At 42.0% G+C, this 20,240-nt stretch overlaps 1 protein-coding gene across 1 annotated transcript in view; it reads left to right on the plus strand.

The window, feature by feature from the left end:
* pappaa (pregnancy-associated plasma protein A, pappalysin 1a) overlaps nt 1–20,240 on the plus strand; it is an 86,535-nt gene that overhangs the window by 9,269 nt on the left and 57,026 nt on the right. Inside the window, exons 3-7 of the mRNA XM_008298245.1 lie at nt 6,024–6,169; nt 6,479–6,772; nt 7,082–7,274; nt 7,566–7,687; nt 15,084–15,585. Coding sequence (XP_008296467.1) covers nt 6,024–6,169; nt 6,479–6,772; nt 7,082–7,274; nt 7,566–7,687; nt 15,084–15,585 — 1,257 coding nt within the window. The remainder of the gene's footprint in view (nt 1–6,023; nt 6,170–6,478; nt 6,773–7,081; nt 7,275–7,565; nt 7,688–15,083; nt 15,586–20,240) is intronic.

Raw genomic sequence — 20,240 nt, forward strand, 5'->3', positions numbered from 1 at the left:
GATCCAAGCAGGAGACTTTTGTGAGCACCTGGAATTAAAATGCTTAGAAAATGCCCTCCCCAAAGTAAAGCAAGATAGATAAACAAACTTTGCTTGGTAGATATTGGAACCATTTCAGCCTCAATATGGTTTTGGGAAATGAAGTTCTGGCCTGGCATTGTCAAGGGCTAATAGGTCATCTGTTTTCCCTCGGCCTCTGTCTCTCTCCCCCTCTTGAGTCAATACCTCTCACTGTGGCAGGTTAATGGATGGACCACCTTATGTCTTTCATTCACTCCCTCTCCCTGCTGTATTCTAGCTCAGTGCAGGGAGCTAATCTCCAGGGCCCTTGACTTGGGTGTTTTACAGTTGGTCGTCTAAACCTTAAGCCCCCGTCCCATAAAACATAATAGAGTGCTTGGGCGTAAATACCAGGACTTTGCACTTCCCCTTTAAAGCCGTAGCACACTTATAAAAACACCTGTTGTCAAGGTTTCACCTGTGCTCTCATGGGGGCTGGTAGAAGTCTGAAGGAGGAGGTTTTGCATAGCTATTGGGGTAAAGGGAATGTGGGGGGCGGGGGGTGAGGGGCTTGACTTGGGCCACCGTTAGGAATGCAGGGGAGTTGCATCTGGCTATGACAGGATAACATGTAGCCAGATACCGTTGGTGGTCCTTTAGAAAATACGACACACCAGGGAATTGGGCTGATATTGCATTGCCAAGGTAATTGTGGTGCAGAAGTCAAGGAGGGCGCTGATGAAGAGGCTCGCACATTTCTGCCAAAACGGAGAGATCCCAGCCCAGTTAAGAGCTTCGGATGGGAACTGGGAACGTTAAAAGAGCCACCTGATCGTCCACCCCGTACGTCTCTGGATCTTTTTTAAACTCAGTTCTTATACACGTCTCCTCCTTGGAAGGGGAAAAAATAATCAGAGGACTAAGCTGGAAGGTTAAAGAGGAGAGTGCAAGTATAGTAATAAAGCCAGAGATGAATGATGGGTTTAGGGGCTGTGGTGTTGACCGACTTGATGACAGGGGAGCTGAGGGCCCCCTCCAATTTCAAAAGTGTTCTTGGCTGTGAGACTGTCATTGCCATGCCAGCTCACCCCGGCGTTCACACTATGCTGCCCCAGACATATGTATACGAGGCAAATTTATGGGCTTATATGAATTATATATGGATGTAAATGGATGAAGTCATAATCCCCCATTTAATATGTATCAGATATAAAAGCATTAACACGACAGTTTGGGCTGCCTTGCGCACCCCTGGATCTCCCTACAACAGATGCCCTGCAGTGATGCTTCATTAGAGTGAGGCTCAATTTTCTATACTCACCTTTCCCAATTTCCCTTCCTCATTTTTTCTCTCCCCATTCTCTCTCTCTTTCTCTCTCTCTCTCTCTGTAAGTCTTTGAAAGTTGTTTTCCCAGGACTTGTCTAAAAAGTGGTGTGGTTAAATGCATGGAAAATCCTGTCTTCCCAAGTGGCTCATCTATGCTGAAAAAAAAAAAAAAAAGGATGATGAGAGGCAAGAGTGGGGGGAACAGGGGCTTATGTGATGGGGAAATAGTTGAGGGGTGTGAGAGAAAGAACACCGAGGGCGGGGTAGAGCGGGGCAAAGGGTTATTGGCAAGGAGGTTTGAGTAAGATGTGAGTAGACAGATAGAAAGACAGAATGTTTAAAAAGGTCCAATCTGTTCTGACTACAAACACCCTCATGATGAATTCATTGGGTACAGATTTCCTGCAGTGGCTGCTAACCAAAACCTCTACCAGCTCTTTACCAACATGTTAATAGACACTGTGTGAAATCAGAAACATGCATGTATGCAAATGCAGGAATACGAATGGGTTTTATCCCCCCCCCACGAACAATTAGACTGAAGCGGTCTGTTTTTGTTCTGAATCCCCCCTCACATGTTACAGGGCCAAGAGTGTTAGAATAATTGAACTCAGATTAGTTCAATTTTGACCCTGCAGTTAGGATCGCTTCTCTTTTTCACTGCTGACTCAATCATTTCAGCATCAAACCCCTCTGACCCCTTTCCCCCCTCATGCATGTCCAAAAACTCTGGACAAATATTTTCTAAGGAAATAATGAAATTCCTGAAATTATTAGGAAGAGGGACCTTATATCATCTGTTCTCTCTCTTGCTCTGTGTCTCTCTCCTTAGACCTGGCCCCAGCGAGTGCCCTCTGTTACTCTTGCATAGGCTTGAAGAAAGCATGTACTACACTGAACCCTTTATTCAGAACGTCTGTTTTTGAATCTTCGCTAAGGCAGCTCCTTATCTAACTTGCGATTTGGGGCCGAGGCAGGCTTGTCCGACGAAGGTTGTTGGGAGATGTTATGAAACATAAAATGTGCATCGGTGGTGATCTTAGTAATGTTGGGAAAATTATCTCACTGGTCAAAATTCCTCCAAACCACTGCCAAACACCACTGTTACTGACTTTTAAATTGCTTCCTTTAGGCTACAGTGAACCTACACGAGGAGAGAGAGCTCGGTTTTATACTTACGCTTTAATAGTTTACGCAGACACTTACTTTTCAAACACGCAACACGAGAAGTATTAACCAAAAAAGGGAGAAAAAAGGCGCACATGGGTGCAGCTGGCCACATTTTAAGGGCTGCTTTAATAAATTTTAAAAATGCATGAGTAGAGTAGATTTTGCAGGTCTAATAATGTAGCTCAACTTTTGAGTCTAGACACACATATAAAATGCTCTAATGAGCTAAAAAGAAATATAATTGGTTTAATAAAAAAAAACAGAAACAGAAATGACAATTTATCTTATGCAATGACCTATAAAGAGAAAACTGGCTTAATGCTGAAAACTCTGTCGAAACACTCAACAGTTACACATCTTATGGCAACTAAATGCTCCATTGTGATTCAGCTGAAGCCACAAGATGTAAAATCTGACCCTCTCTCTGCTTTTACGTCATCTCGGGGTCATTATTCATAAATTGTGCTCTTCATAAATTAGTTCAATGGCAGTAGGCACAGTAGTGAAATTTAACCTGTGCGGAGACGACACTATCAATTATATCCTCTAACTGTGGCTCGCACACAAAGGAAATCAAAACAAGTGTCTTTCTCCGGTGGAACGCTGCACAACCTCATGACTTCACAGCATTTCAGAACATAGTGTAAATACACCTTATTTCAGGTAAGCTATTGAGTGGGAGAGTCAATATAAATAGCACGCTCCAGGATTATGTGCTTCACACACACAAAGGCACGAGTCTTTGAAACTGGTTCTTTTATCTTTATATTTACCTGAGTTCATTTGAGTGGGACGTAAGTGATATGAACTTGAAACAAAGTAAAACATTTACGCTCACAAAATGATATAGCTGAACATTAAAGTGTATTTACGTCTGGAAACATGGAAGTGCAATTAAAAGAAGACATTTTACAGAGGATCATATGTGTTAGATTTAAAAAAAGAAGACATTGCAGTGCACCTTTTTCAAATGTTACACATGTTTACTATACGTTATAAAGCTGTCTCCAAAAAACTTACATTCCTTTACAACAAAACTACATTTTCAGTTGCGATATTCTCAGAGATCACGTTTGTTTGTGACGCATCACAAACACTTTCTAGTCAACTTATCCAACTGTTGCTCCTTCTCAGCCATCCGATACTAGATGGGGATGGGAGTTGTCACCATGGTAACCTAGAAGATGGAGGAGAAGCTTCAAACATGTCAAAGGGTCATATTTTAACGTGAGCTTAACCGAGTTAGTTTTGGTGCACAAAAACCAAACCAGTCTACTGACAAACTTGTGCTACCACCAACCCTCCAACGTCCTAACTTTGTGGCACACTGCTACCTTAGTAGGAGAAAATAGTTGAGAATGCAGTTTGGTTGTACAGGAGCTGAAGTTTTGGTGATAGGATGCATTTTAATTAATTTCTCTTCCTCCATCCCCACTGGTTTCCACCATTTACATTCATGTCTGAGCAACCTGCTTCACCTAAACTCTTTCTTCCAGGTCAAACACAAGACTATTTATTCCATTATTAACCACTCACTTAGGTATGTGTAGATAAGACATGGGCTACCATTCACAAAATTGTGCCAGCAGCGTGAAGTTTACTTGTTCCAGCGAGAGATCAAAGTGTATTATTTCCCATTTGGCTGTACCGCTTCACTGGAGGAGACTCTCGCTGTATAGAGTGGGCTGCTGTAAAGGCATGTTATTTTAGCCTCACTGCACTTAATCTTACCAGGACATGCAAAATATGAGTACAAAATATAAGGCGGGCAAGTGGGTCACGCAAACTAGGTCAAAACATCCGAAGAAGATGTAATTTGTGATAGTAAGACCGATGTCATGTTTTGTTTCTGATAAACTCCTGTTTCTGTATCCATCGAGTATCTATTTCCAAAGACTTCTAAAGCCAGAGGAAAAGAATAAACTATCATTTCAGCATATGCAACAGATTACCGACTCTTCCAAGAGATGACAGAGCAGAGCTTGTTGATGCTGTTTGCCAGGACCACCAGCCAGGCTCAAACAGAGAAAACTGTGTTTGATGTGTTCATAAAATGAATGACAGTTTCACTGCTGGAAAGATATCTCATTGTGTTGAGTGATTGCAGTCATTAGTACTGCCGTTAGTACTCCCAGGGCCAGAGACAAAACATTATATCATGGATAGGAAGACACCAGAATACCTGAACAATTAATTGAGGTCTCCGGCTGACTTGAATGAGTCGATCCCACGTGAGGTGCTTTCAGAAAATAAATGCTGAACACATTTCGCTGTGGATGCGAAAAATGTTTTTGCTGCAGGGACACACACACAGTAGGTTTGTATTAACTCTCATTTGTATGATACATCATTGAATATATTAAGGCTAGTGAGAAGATTTGGAATATGAAGACAAAGCAGGAGGAGTCACCGATTATTTCACTTCATTTGAACAACATTTTAAAAAGCGTTTCTTCCAAGAGCATGGAAAACCATTATGTGACGATATCCATCCATCCATTTTCTATACACCGCTTAATCCTCATTAGGGTCGCGGGGTGGCTGGAGTCTATCCCAGCTGACTTAGGGCGAAGGCAGGGTGTGACAATATCAAGGCATCCAAAAAAAATCAGATTATATTTACTCCCACTGGTTACCGATTACTCCCACCTGCATGTTTGGTGCATACGTGGCTTGCTATGACACCTTTAGTTGTGTGTTTACATGAAGAAGTTGCACACTCAAGGCTTACAAAAGAATCTACTGGTTATTGCATAAAAAAACGTCATGCACATAAAACATCGTTGCTTTGGCAGAAACTTAAATTCGACTTCAAACGGCGCTATATGCTCATAGTTGCATATTCGCGGTTGTTGTACTGTTTATTGCACTTCCTAGACAACGACATCAACACGGTCTTTAATCATCCTTCTATTACACAAGTGTAAGTGAGCCTGAACTCCACCAGCACCGAACCCAATGAGAAGAAATGATGTGATTGATTTAAATTGATACCAGCTTGATTAAAAAGTGAGCAAAATTAACCCCCCCAAAAAAATGACTTAAAAGAAAGTAAAACATGATTATGTAAGTAGCAGTTATGAAATTGTCAAACTACAAGATAGTTTGCAGTGAAGTCGGCCTTTATTCCGCTCGCAGAAACAAAAACATTCTTGTGAGACTTTAAGCCAGAGCGAGGAGAGAAGTCTTTATTAATTTGAGCGTTGCCGGTTAAAGCGCCAAACTGATTTCAACATCACGGGGTCATTCATTCTTCTTGAAACTTCATTCTTTTTGTTTAAATGCCATTGCAATTGCCAGTACACTTTAAAGAAATATTTCAACTCAACAGGGACCTAATTCTGAGCTCTGTTTTCCTGAATGATAACACGACATGAGCTCTTTTTGGCCGGCAACACTGTTTTGTTATTCGTAAAAAACTTCGCCTTGGTGAATTCTGAATTCACTCGGAAGAGACTATCTTCATTATGGAGCTATTAATTTGCTGCGAAATGCTCATTTTCTCTTGTTGATTTATTTTTTCCAGAGCCTATTTGGATGTGAAAGAGCTCAAAGAGATTCTGCATTTGGATGGATCGACTCACCTGAATGTCTTCTTTGCCAATTCTTCTGATGAAGATCTGGCGGGGGTTGCCACTTGGCCCTGGGACAAAGAGGCCCTCACACATTTGGGTAGAAGAAGAAAAAAAAAAAAACACACACACACACACATACATACATGCATGCACACTCACATGCACACACTTCAGCACGTGCACACATCCCTGCTTTGGCAGCCAGGATTGTTGATTTTGAGTAATTACACTTCCAACCCCGAGCAGTTTCTGTCTTCATTACAGCTCCAGCAGGGAAGACGCATTGTAGGAATCTTCCTCCAGTTCCACAATTGCTTTACACTACATTAGGAGCAGGCATTTGTGTTTTTTTGCTTGAGCGTTTCCATCAGGTATACGAGTGACTTCCTGGTCTGTATTTTTTCAGGTGGAATTGTGCTAAATCCCTCCTTCTACGGCACATTCGGTCACACTGACACAATGGTGCATGAGATTGGCCACAGCCTCGGCCTTTACCACGTCTTTCGAGGTATATCCGAGATTGAATCGTGTAATGACGCGTGCCTGGAAACTGAGCCCTCGATGGATACCGGAGATCTGTGCGCAGACACCAACCCCACTCCCAAATACAAAGGCTGCAACGATCCCGAGCCGGGCAACGAAACCTGCGGCTGTCGGCATTTCACACACACGCCGTTTAACAACTACATGAGTTATGCAGGTAAGACGGGGCCTACATGTGTGTTTTGATGCTTTACCTGGGCGACACTGTACAGCCGTACCTTTCACGTGCAAAAACTGACAGGCAGAGGAATTTGTTGAGTTCATACTGAGACAGGTGTGGAATTTTGCAGGGAAAAAAGCATAGGAAGCAAAAATCTGAAGTTATTTAAACGGCAAAACAAACCACACTGATAGATACGAGCAGGCTGCTTGTTTTGTTCACGTGACCTGCGTGCTTTTAATGCTTTCTTTGTTTCCCGATCATTGATCAATCCAAAACTCTACTCTCGCTCTCTTTCATCTGCAGATGATGCATGCACAGACTCTTTCACACTGAACCAGGTGGCGAGGATGCACTGCTACCTGGACCTCATCTACCAGACCTGGCAACCTGCCTCCAAACCTCCTCCGGTGCCAATGGCACCACAAGTGGTCGAGCAGCACCATAATTCCATCACCCTGGAATGGTTTCCACCGATTTCTGGACACTTTTACGACAGGTGAAATGAACTAGATAGGCTGCCAGTCAGACGCTCGCTTGTGACAAGTTGATAAAGATTAATTGCATGACGACGGGTATTCTGCGAATTTATATGCCGATGCTGAATTTATTATCAAATTTGTTCTTCACGACGTAAAATATTTAAATTTACATTTAAAAAAAGTTGAAAGCAGCATGTAAAACCTTTGTTAACCTGATAGTTTGTCACGTAGCTGCTGTCGTTACTATGTACTGTATATATTTGGTCTGTATCTAAGTTGGTTGCTGTGCCTGCCTGTTGGTTTCCTAGAGAAGTGGGATCAGTGTGTGATAAATGCACTGAGGGGAGAGTTCTACTGCAGTACGCCTCCAACTCTTCTTCTCCGCGGCCGTGTGCTCCTTCTGGACACTGGTCCCCTCGAGAGGCTGAAGGTACAGTGCAGAACTTTGTACTTTTTGTCCTTAGGTTTCATGGCATTGCATACTGCCATTCAAGATCAGTAGTTGGTCTGCGACTTCAACACTCCTTTATACCATCTCAGCTGTTCTCTCCTACTGGATGTCAGTATTTGCTTTCTTGATTACAATGATTTCTTTTTACCAAAAACAAATGTCATGTAAAAACAAAGACACATTCACGTCTCATCCACAGTTTACAGTATGATAACATGATCCGAGGTTTGCCCCATGTTGGTTTTCTGAGTCAATACTCCAACATGCAAAAAATTTGGTGACTGACTCAACCCCGAAACATGCAAATGACTCACTGCATTCGTGACATTTGGGCCGTGGGACAAAGTGGAAGGATCAAGGAGGTCGCTTCCCAATGGATGGTGCTGCATGGTACCACGACTCTCATATGAGGGCTCAGGCCTGAAACCAAGGTTAAAGAGCATGTCTTAGCTGTAATTCCCCCATTTTTAAAAATGTAGATTCGGGGGATTTTATTACTATAAAAGCTAAAATTAGAGTTTTAGGAAAAAGGCAGATTTCTCTCCCTTTTCTGATCTTGCTTTGTATTGAATTGATATTAGTGCAACCATACAGGGTCATTATGATGGCACTAAAGATGTTAAAACAAATAGCTGTTGTTCCACCTATGATCACTTTATTAAATAAATGCAGTTACACTACAGACACTTACGGAGTTGTGTTTCCGATAAATATCTCTGGTGATGCAGGGCTTCCCACTGTTCAAATCTGTTTAGTGCCTGAATTGAGGACATTTTCTTGCTTGCACATTAGGACTATATATCTGCTTATCCACACCTGCCAATGCTCTGTTTAATGGATGCGCTAGGTGCTAGCTCAGTTTAGCATTCAGGATTTAATTAGCTAATTCTAGGGATATGGCATCACAGGACTAAAACTAACAGTTGGAGAAACAACCACAACAAACATCAGAGAGACTGAAACACAATGGAGGAATGTCTCTCAAAGGAAGATGCAATATTTTAACATAATTAGCCACAGACAACCATTTAGGATCCATAACTTAAACACGGAGGCCTCGCATCACTGTAAGGTTATGTCGCTTGTGCGACCAAGGTCGATTATCCATCCATTACTCCACTTTTAAATTTAGGAGGCTGACAGGGATTTCAGTGTTTTGGCCCTTACGCTGTGAAACCATCTTTCTCTATATATCACACTAACTAAATCTGTCAAATACTTTAAGCTGCATTCATTTAGGTGATCCTTGATTTGCTTCAAATGTCATGTTGGCACGATACACTTGAATCTACCACTCATTTATTTAGTTGTATCTGCAGTTGAGTACATCTGTATGTACCTGCAGTTTCTGTGGTATGAAGCATGTTTAATACTGAAGCTACAACTAAAGAAATCAGAACCAACCACAGAATACCTATGTAAACATATAAGTAATACTACCCCTGCCACCACTGTGAATAGTAATGGTAGTTGCCTCATTAAAAAGAAAAAGTTGAGTTCGTCACATATGAGCTGAGTTCTAATACCACTATACAGAATCACAGGAATGCCCACTTTCATACGAATCTGGCATAAAATAAATACACATACCCTGTGCTAATGGTATTAGCATCTGTCTGTATACAGTAGGTGCCCATACATACCGTGCCAGTATGAAAGAACAAGTGTGACATGTGCTGAAAGGAATGACGTCATACTGTTGTCTCCTACAGTATATTTTTATATTTGTATGCAGAGCTCAGTGTGAGCATCATAAAGGGTTTCATCAACTGATGAATGGAAAAAGACAGATGGAGACGTGACCACATCTCACAACATTTCAGTGGACCTGTCTTCTCGTGACTGGTTGTCTGGCATAAATTTGTATTGTTGTGTCTTTAACGTTGTGACCACTCAGTCACAACATTAAAACCACCTGCCCAACAATGTGTAGGTCCCCTTTGTGCCACCAAAATAGCTCTGACTCATCAGTTTACTAGACATGCTACCTCTGGGGACGTCCAGTGGTGTCTGGCACTGGGACTTTGGCAGCAGATCCTTTGAATGCTGTAGATGGCAGGTTGGGGCCTCTGTGCATCGGGTTTGTTCCAGCGTATCCCACAGATGTTCGATTAGATTGGGATCTGGTGGGTGTGGAGGGTAGGTCAATGCCTTTGGCTCTTTGTCGTGTTCCTCAGGCCATCCCTGTGTAGTTTCTGTAGTGTGGTGGGGTGCGTTGCCCTGCTTCTCGGTAGTGCCATCACCGTAGGGGTGTGTGCTTGCACAACAATGTTCGGCTGGGTGTAAATGTCAAAGTAACACCCTCATGAATGTCAGGATCCAAGGTCTCCCAGCAGAACATTGATGAAATTATCAACATTGTACTCTACACCTGTCACTGGTCTTAATGTTGTGGCTGACCTTTATATAGGGACAGACACCCAAGCAAAAATATTTCATGATGCCTGATTTGTGAATAAACTGGTAAAGTTTTCTTGACCGTCAGCAAGTGCATTTGGACTTTTATGCTTTGAATTTGGAAGCATAGTCAGTCATCAATAATCAATGAATTAATAGTCAAAACACTACATAACACAATACTATTAAGCAAAATAATTACACCTTACAGCACTACTTTTCTGTCTCTGATTGTGTCACTTTGTCTCCGTGCACGCCTCTGTGTGTCTGTTTGGATGCTCTATAGGTCCTGAAGTCACTGGAGCTTGCCTTTACACTGACTATAGTGTGTGTGTGTGTGTGTGTGTGTGTACCAGAGGCAAGTCTGGACTTGTCTAATATCCTGTGTGTGTAAACTGTACTCTATTTTCCCTCTTGGAATGGGTCCCTGTTTGTGGCAGCTCCTCATTCTCTGTTAACTCTGCGCGGGCCAGCTTCTCACTGGATACACTGGATATCACAGCTGCTGTTCTACTGTGATAGTTCATATGTGTCCAACTTCCATTAGACATTCTGGCAAACTACTGACTCTAAGATACTGCTTACTAAAGCATTGGGATATTAGCTATTGGCGTTTTTTTTTTTTTTTAAATATTTGAAGTCGAGTATGTAAACATAGGCCATGCATATGTGACTTGCATGCGTGTCCACATGCATTCGTCAGCATTCATGCATACATGGCACCTGTTATCTAAGGACTCTCTCCTCACACTACCTGACCGGGAAACACTAGCGTGGCCACAGAGAGCCGGAGTACCTCTCATAAATCTTTACTACTCTATGCCCTGGAGAAATATAGCTGGAGTGAAAAAAAAGCAATAATGAAACAAAGGGCAAAAACACACATGGGTATGGATTCTGGGAGGGGGTAAAAGAGACTGGGTGGGGTTGAAGCCACCCAAGATAGTTAAAAGAATTGCATGTGGTTAGAGGCATTAACAAGGGAGGATCCTGGATTGATTGAAAACAACAGTGTGCATGGGATGAAAGTGAAAAGGTCCAGGATGTATATACATCACATGCACCTAGAGGTGCTTCTACAAAACATGTGCATCGTGCAACCTGGGGCGCAAACACAACGTTTCCTTGCGTGCAAATATCTTTATAAGCAAGCATGTGTGTCTCTGTATGTACAGGTCCAAGATATTAGAAGCCTCAGTACAAGAAATATTGTGTCAAGCCTTGCTCATGAGAAGCCACGCAAGGTTTGTCTGCCTGGCATAATTTGAGAACAGACTGCTAATTTTACTTCATGTTCCAGGCCCCCGATCCAAACAAGAATGCCCACCCAATAAGAACAAAAAAACACACTTTGTTCTTAACCGTTACATAATGTGTGAAACAAAATTTAAACTGAGCGAATCTTAGTGAGCTTTAGTGGTCAACCAAAAGAACCTTTTCACTGCAGCAGAGATGCCAAAGTTAATTCAATGTTTTTAACAGTCATAATGACATTTATTTGACTCTTTCATTTTCTCGTAACAGTTAATCTGCACTTACATAATCCAGTATCTAATTTATTGGCAAAGTCTTTCTAATATCCTGCAAAATATTATTTAAAATTTGGTAGTTATTACACTCTTTCAGTGCTTCAAGTGCTTTGGGACAAAAAAAAAAAAAAGAGAGAGAAGTGACGATGACATTGGTCGTCTTTTCTTGACACTTTGATGGCATCCCAGAGTTGATTTTATCACTCTCTGTCATTCATTGCTGTCACAGAATTGGCAATATTGAACACAAATGCAAGTGATCAAAGGATGAGACTATTGTCATCCCTCCTGCCAAGATCAAGCAAAGTGCATTGGCCACGGTTTGACAAATTCACCAATAAATGTCTGAATATTTATTTCGCTATAATATTGTCACCCCTAATGAGCAGTAACTGAAGAGAGAAAAACACAGTGTTCTTCATTAAAATCTGGTCATTTTTTTTATTTGGCAAATTTGCTGTTTAATCCAAAAATAATCAGGAAACGTGTATCTTAAACATCTACCTTTTGCATATTGCGTTTTTTTTCTGATAGTGATGCGCACCAGAAGTAAGTCTGAACGCAACGTGATGTCACATCGATTCCCAACCTGTAGAGTGTCTGTTGCCTTTATAAAGCGTGTCTGCGAAGCGTCTCTCTGTTTGTGTGTACGTCAGGGCACGAGGGTTGGAGGGGGTTGATGTCTGCCTTCGAAGTGAGGAAGTGTGTAACAGTGTGTGACAGTGAGTCATCGATAGTGAGAGCCAGAGCCAGACACTTCTTAGAAAGCATAAAGCATGCATGCCCCGACATATCCCTGTCTGTTTATTCATCCCGCTCCCTGGACTTTTTGTGGATCAGTACGATTCTCCAGAGCAGAAGGATTATGACTGGATAGTAGGCAGACACCAGCATCTTTGCTGGAGTTATACATCACCAACTTTCCCCGTTGTCAGATGGCTTTACAAATTGATTGAGCTTAAAATATGGCAGAAAAAAAACGACCCATGCAGAGCACAACAAATCGATTAGTGGCGGAAATTAATGTTAAAGTGTTTAATCATAACCATCAGATCCATCTATCCATAAATACCACCGAAGTTCTGACAATGAATACAGTGAACTGCCAGTGAAGGTATTAAAAGAAAGAAAGGAAATGGCTTTTAGCATGAAAATAAACTTTATATTGACATTAGTGCTGCTTGAAAAAATGCCTATTTAAATGTGGCGTCTCAATGATGCTGCCACAAAGGGCCACAGGAAAAAAAGTTCTCCGGCACGTTGAACCTACCTCAACTTGCACTGAAATGAAAACGGACGCCATTCAGCAGTCGAATACATGCAAGTGATGATTGATGACTTTTTATTTTGACTTGCCATTTACACTGAGCTCAGTAGATAAATCTCTGCCTTAGAATCTTTCCAGAGTTGTTAAATCCAGTCTGTGAGTGTTACAAACCGTTGTGCAGTGTTTTGGCATCTGATTTTAAACACATTGATTACTCCAACTGGACTTTCTGTATCGTCGTTTATCTTTTTATTGGTACCTTAAACAGCGTGACCCCCATCAATGGAGCCCCATGCAATTTTTTAAACGCCCGGCTATTTTTCTTTGATAGTCCCCTCACCACCTCGCAGGACAAAGTGTCGTAGTCATTGCCAAGTAAGTAGTTCTGCTGTTGATGGGTAGGGTGTTTTTTTTTTTTCATGTACTTATTTTTGGTCTCCAGAAGAGAGGAACCTAGATCCCAAGCCACTGAGAAACACTGCTGGGTTGTGCACCAAGGACATTGGAAGTGTTGTGGCCAATAAGACTTGCTACACGTAACCAGTAATCGCGGTCATTTGCCGAAAACAAAATTGTTGAATTTGAAAAAGAATCATTTCTTTTTTTCATCTTTATCTTGCAAAAGCTAGTTTCCTATAATTCAGTTGTACCATCTTGGACTCAACAGTAACACAGATTCTAATGTTCATGTGACATGCAGGAGCTTTGAGAGCACAAATTGCTCAAATTCAACACTGCAATATTGCCCACTGTGTGTCAGTAACTTTTCCAAAATGTGGGTTTTTGTAGAGGAAAAGACTCATATACGAAGCTCAAGTCTGGATGGTTTAGTCACCTGGATGCCCCTCCTATCTCTCTAAGGGTAGTACAGGTGAAACATTTTTAGCTTTTATGCAATAGTAAGCAAGTAATATGCATTTTTAGCACTCATAAGTTCTGCTGTCAAGTTTGGAGAACTGAGCTATTAAGCATAGTCTCTATATTTTCATTGTAAGTCACGATGACTTGTTGTTTTGCTGCGTGTGCAAAATTAGCAAATTTCACGTCAAAATTATTGCCGATTTTAAAACCTCCAACTCGTACAGATTGTCCTGCCAATCACAGATACGTCTTTGCATGATTGAAATACAGTTTACATTGCCTTAGGTTACACAATGGATGACATCCCTCCTCTGTCTCCTCTTAAATCTCCAACCACATTAGCAGCAGCGCCAGAGCAGGAGTGGGGCCCATCATAACAGCTGACATTACAAAATATTTTCAGTGGCTACAGCTCCTTTCCTTGCAAACTCAATGAAAATGTACCCAGAAAGCCAGGAGTACATGAGCCGAGCAAAGCCAAGCTCTTGGAGTACCTAAGTTCATTCTCTTCCAGCCTCCCCCCCCTTCTTCTTTCTCCTCCCTCTCTTTTCTTTTTCTCGGACTCTCTTTCTCTTTTCTTTAATTCACCTCCACGCTGGCCACACACACACTTACAGTACAATAATAAATGTGTTGAGATAATGTGGCTTGGAAACCATATTCAGTCCTCACTTGATTAAACACTGGAATTTTGCACGGTGCCCAGAAATGAGGTTAGCAAATGGCTTCGTTGGTTGCCAGCTTGGAAATGCACAAAAGGAAATCGAGGGAGAACATAGTGTCTGCCGCTTGCTGGCTTCTAAAAGTGCTTGATGAATGTTAGTGTACGTCACTTGGGATAATGCGAGTTAGCTGTGTGTGGACTCCAAATATGGCGGGAGTGTGGCTGTTAGAGGTTGTAATGACTGTGCTGAAGTGAGAACCCTGCACTGGGCCCCTCTCAGAAGGTACACACCTCAGCTCTGCCTTTCCTCTGCAGATGGACTCACAATGAACTCTCAGTTTCACCTCAAGCCTTGATGTTGCAAAAAACCGTAGATACACCTCAAAGATAATTGATGCAAACCCTTTATCTGTCAGCACTCATACAAATGCTGTTAAATTTTGTTTTGAAAGACTGTCTTAACTCTTTTTGGAAAAATGAATCAAAGAATCTGCACCCTATATTCCTCAATACACAGCTTTATGTAATGTAATAATCACTCATGTTTTGTGTAAGAAATGTCAGACATAGTGTTGTGTCTGTGGGCTATTTGAAGTCTCTGGTGTTGTTTGTATGTTCTGTGTGTGACACTGTCCTTTTTGTAATGTTTTTGCATAGGCCCTCCAGATGTGGAGCAGGCTTGCGAGCCAAGTGTGCGCACCTGGAGCCCCAATGCAGGGATCGAGCAAGGCGTTGTTGGCCTGTCGGAGTGCCCTCTCCAGGGCTGCATGCTTCAGCTAGAGTTCCCCTACCCGCTGGTGCCTGATTCCTTGACCGTGTGGGTCACCTTCTTTAGTCCCGAAGAAACAGCGCTGCCAGCAATCCATAACATCTTGCTGCTGACTGTCAGTGGGAACAACATTTCACTGGGCCCCAGTAATGTTTTCTGTGACACCCCGCTGACTCTGAAGCTGGACATAGAGGAGGAGGTGTACGGGGTCCAGTTTTACACCATGGAGCAACACCTGGAGATTGACGCCACTCTCTTGGCATCCAAGCCAGACTGCATCCTTTGTAGGCATTGCCAACCACTACGCTATCGCCTGTTGCGCCAACCACCCTTCACCCATGCACCACATGGGCTGATGCTAAATGAACCTACCCGCCGATATACAGACAGGTGAGTGATCTGGTAGGTGAATATTTTTGTTTCAACAAACATCTGCGTCTGTCAGCACTGTGTGACTGTGTCAGCACCATGCGTTAAACACAGTGTGTTCTCCCTAACATTCATGAGTTGAGAAATACCTAAACAGCATGTAAAATAAATGTCTGGGCTTTGTCAGGGTTTTGGAAAGCCCGATCATTCTTCCTCGTGAGGAATGAAAACCATACATTGGAACAGCCATTGCTCCACAAAGTGTTTTCTGTTAGAAATTGAGAATTGCTGAGCGGTCACCATTTAGCTTCCTGCTTTAGTGTGATGTAATTAGGGGTTTTAGACATGCCAGTGGAAGGTGTTTATTTATCTGTGGAAACTATCCACAAAAACATGTTCTTGAAATACCAGATATCCTTTTCAATACCCCCAGGACTGCTAGCAAGCCACCGCTGCTTCTGCAGTTTCAAATCTGTTGCCCAACATTTGTTTCCTAAGTCACAGGTCAGTTGTTGCCCACATTTGTTTTTTCCCATGTTCCATGAAGCAAGGGCAAATAGATGGCTTGTTGGAGGTATTATCTGCACACTGTGGTGAGAGTTTAGTGCTTTGCTTTCATGGAATTTGCTGACTTGATGAAATTGTGCTATACATGGCACCGCTGCATGTTATGCCATCTCACTATCGTGCTGTCAGCGCGGTTCACATGAGAAGGAAAGTGCTTGATAAGAGGCGAAAGGGTGAGTATGCATGTTATGCAAGGTGGAGTGATGACATCTAAGTTCCATAAAGCGTCCGAACACGACTTCCTGGTTGAATGGCAGTATCTGTGGAAGGCTGCCTGCAGTAGGGATGTATTTATTCGGAGGTTTTGGCACACTTCAGTGATTATTGATGTACTGTAGGTAGTTTTACTGCTGTGGTATATTTCACTAGCTGTGGTTGCATTCCAGTGGTAGTGGTCAGTGGCAATGGCTGTCTATTTTCTGTTGTGAGAGCATGTGGGATCTTGTCTATGTTAGATGGTCAGAGACGCTCTGTAGCAAGTAAGCATGTGTGTTCCAGCCATCAAAACCTTTAAGTCATCCGACTAAAGAATAAGTAGAACAAACAAAAATATAAGTAACTTATGGTAATGATCCAGAGGTATTACTTTATGGTGAAGCAGTGTGTGAGTGTATTAGTGTGATGTGGATTCTGCAAAGTACTGTCCTCAACAAATAATTTAAAGAAAAAGACAAGTCCATCAGGTCAGAAATTTGTCAAACATGCAATGTGATGTGGGTTTGATGAGCCATTATGCCCTCTGGCACAAATAATGTCTTGTCACACTCTTGGTCTCACAACAAACATAGCCTTTGACATGGCGACGAGTAAAGTTCACCCAGATGTTTTGGCTTGCCACAAATCCAATGCAAAGTGCTCCGTTTGATCGCTGAGGTCCAGCTGCTGAAAAGCTTTTGTTGACCACACAGAAAGTTACTTCTTCTTCTTGCAGTATGTTTCCACGGGGTTGGATGGAGGAGGGAGGGAATAGAATGATTGACCTCCCGCCGTCAGGCCACCGGCCTTCATCTGAGCCGGGGCAAACTGAACAAGAGGAACGGCTGACATCTTGGCTCTTTTGGCTCCATTCATGGGTGGTGGTTTGTTTGGAATGGCTAACGGCTGGGAGGTCAGGGTGACAGAGTAAATTATGGTGGAGAGTAAGAAGGGTGAAGAGGAGATGCAGGGTGGGAGGTTGGACTCGTTCGGGGTAAATCATCGCAAGGCTGGGGGGCTACTGCGCACCCCCTCTGTAATCGGACTCTATCCTGGTTCTGCACAACTCTTCCACATTACATGCCCCATCCATCCCTTTCGGTACTCTGCTGACAAGAACTTAGTCGGCCTGCTCTTGAAAAGAAAATACAAGATTTGCTTATTAATTTTTTGTGTCAAACCTTCTTGCTAAATGTGAAAACAACTGTCATCACTGTTAGCTCCAGTAAGTAGTCGGGTTCTGGTGTAAACATGGAGCAAGGGATTGGTTACCTTGATGCAAAATACTAAAGAGGAAGAACAGCAGTAATGAGAAGTCAGCTGCTACAACAAAGTCAGCAACATCTGTAATTTGTTGAATTAACCACCGGTAATCGAGGCTAATGTCTGGATTTTTCTTCCAGAAAACATACTTGGAGGGTGATGAATCAGGTAATGAGATGTAGTGATGGTTAACACCCGATCAGAACGTCATTGTTTCCCAAAAAAAATGTTTCTATCCAGGCAAAAATGCAATCCTGGAGTTTTCAAACTAAAACGAGGTCAGCAGCTATTCCAAAAATCTCGGTCTTACTTATCTCAAAACGCCGGACTCGTGTGGACATTAGGCGTAAATGTACCAAGAACTATGCATTTTAAAAACGTAGCACTGTGGACACACCTCAGACTGTTCTGGTGGTGGAATTGGGGGAACCGCTGTGTTCTACAATTCTGTGACTTTCTCAAAGTGACAACCTGGTGTTCACAACCTCTTTAAGAGCGTAAGCAAGGTCTGAATTTCTCTTTTAAGCTCTGTTGCCATGCATCTGTTTCTGTGACTTTTTGAATGTACATCTGAATGCACCACATTAATTCCTTCCAAGAAAGACCATCTGAAAATGCATCTGCAATTCCAGTAATGACAAAAATATATTTTGATTGGCACTGTGACATTATCATTCCTTCTCAACACTGACTTTCACAATTTAATTTACGTACATATATATATTCCTTTTATATCAGACTGGCCTGCCTGTAGGATAGGAAGCAAACAAACTATTTATATTTGGCTCAAACTGGCATTGCTTAAAAACTGGGTGAATCGGCAAGTTTCTTTTTGTGTTAATATGTTCAGAGAGAGGGTTGAATTTCTTGGGTGGAAGGTGCATCGGTGACTATTCCAGCCTCCTTTGTCGTGTAAAGGTACCAGTTAAAACCAATGGCTGCGCCTTGAGCAGCTAGCACACATATAAGTAGACTAGCGACCTGGATGCAAGCCATCAGATAAGGGATCAGGGCTCACGAAAGATCTCCTTTCTCTTTTGAAGTATCTCTTATCATTTAAGCATGCAGCATTAGTTTGTTAGCCACGCCGTAAGTGTAAAATTAATGGCAGTAAAACCCCAAATGCATGTCAGCTGCCAAACGAAGTATCGCTGTGTTTGTTGATCTTGCAGGCTCGATCTACGTTTTTTTCTAAACTTCCTTATATTTATCTGTTTTTCTCATCTGGGATCTTTCAGCCAAGAACAACAAGGAGCTACAGAATGGAAACACATCCATATGCATGCTCACACATAAGCCGAGTGCACACATCAGTGGAGGCAGGAACACACACACACACAGAGATGAACGCAGATACACACTAATGGTCTTCTTGCACTCAGTAGCAGGCACATACTGTACACCCGCACATGCTTCTATGTGTAATCACCTGGTACTATCAAAATACCCTTGAAAGGCATATTACGGTGCCTTGAGTCTGCAGGTATTTTTGGAACTTTTAAACTGTGTATTTTTTCTTACTGACACTCTTTGATTCATATTCAATCAATCAATGTAATGTAAAGGCCAACATATGCATCTTAGCCTTCCATTTTTGAAAGAGCTGAGACAAATCTTATGCAGTCCTAAATGTCTACAAGAGCAAATGACATTGAAAACATTCCAATAATAAACATTAAAAATCAATTTCATCCATTGGTAATAATGAGCCTATATTGGAATCTCCAATATAACACATGAATCACCTGCTAGCTCTTGTCATAGCAACACATGGCAGTCAAATGGAAACTGCAGCAGGGCGATCTTCAGACAAGAGTTAATGCATATAATTATAAAATTCACAAAAACACACAAACAATAAAACAAAAGACAGTTATACAGCTGAATTTATTACAGACACGCACACAGTCTGCCGCATTTCCTTCACTTCAAAGCGCACTACATCGACTTACATTCATTTGCCGGAGACGTCCCCTAGCCCTAAAGTCACCGTAACCTTAAACCAAGTCTTCACCCTAAAATGTAATGATTTATGTCTGAGCGACTTGCTTTTTGTCCCCAAAAGGAAGTCAAGATCCCACAATGTGCCTGGGTAAACAGATTTATGACCCCACAACATGAGTAATACAAGTGCACACATGGGACCCAAAACTCTGAAAGCCAAAAAGGAGAACCATGAATGAGAAACCATAACCATAAGCGACAAATCAAAACTAGAAACGAGAAACCAAAACTATAAGCAAAGAGAAAAAAAAAAATGGTCAAAACGGAAAGAAAACTATAAACAATGCAGTTGCAAATGAGAGTGCTTATGTGAAACCAGTGATTTTGTTTTTATAGCTTGTTTCAGAACGTTCCTATGCTTGCCTTTACATGATTTTTTTTTAAACCCATGTTCTTTGTTCCACATCCTGTTAAGAAACCTGCTAACATGACATTATAACTAATTGGAATTCATAAAACAGTCAATTTGCCTCAGCCTTACGTTTGTACTTGCCACGAAGGCTTTTTTAGATCCACAACGTGTGCCATTGAATTGACTGGTGGCTCACTGGAACCAGTGATTAGAACAAAACCAGAATCCAGCCCTGGTTATAGCAAAAGTAACATGTAAAGGCAAACAAGAAATAGTAGAGAAAAAGCTCAAATTT

Source organism: Stegastes partitus, unplaced genomic scaffold, assembly GCF_000690725.1.
Source record: "Stegastes partitus isolate 25-593 unplaced genomic scaffold, Stegastes_partitus-1.0.2 Scaffold1297, whole genome shotgun sequence".
In the NCBI taxonomy this organism is placed as follows: Eukaryota; Metazoa; Chordata; class Actinopteri; family Pomacentridae; genus Stegastes; species Stegastes partitus.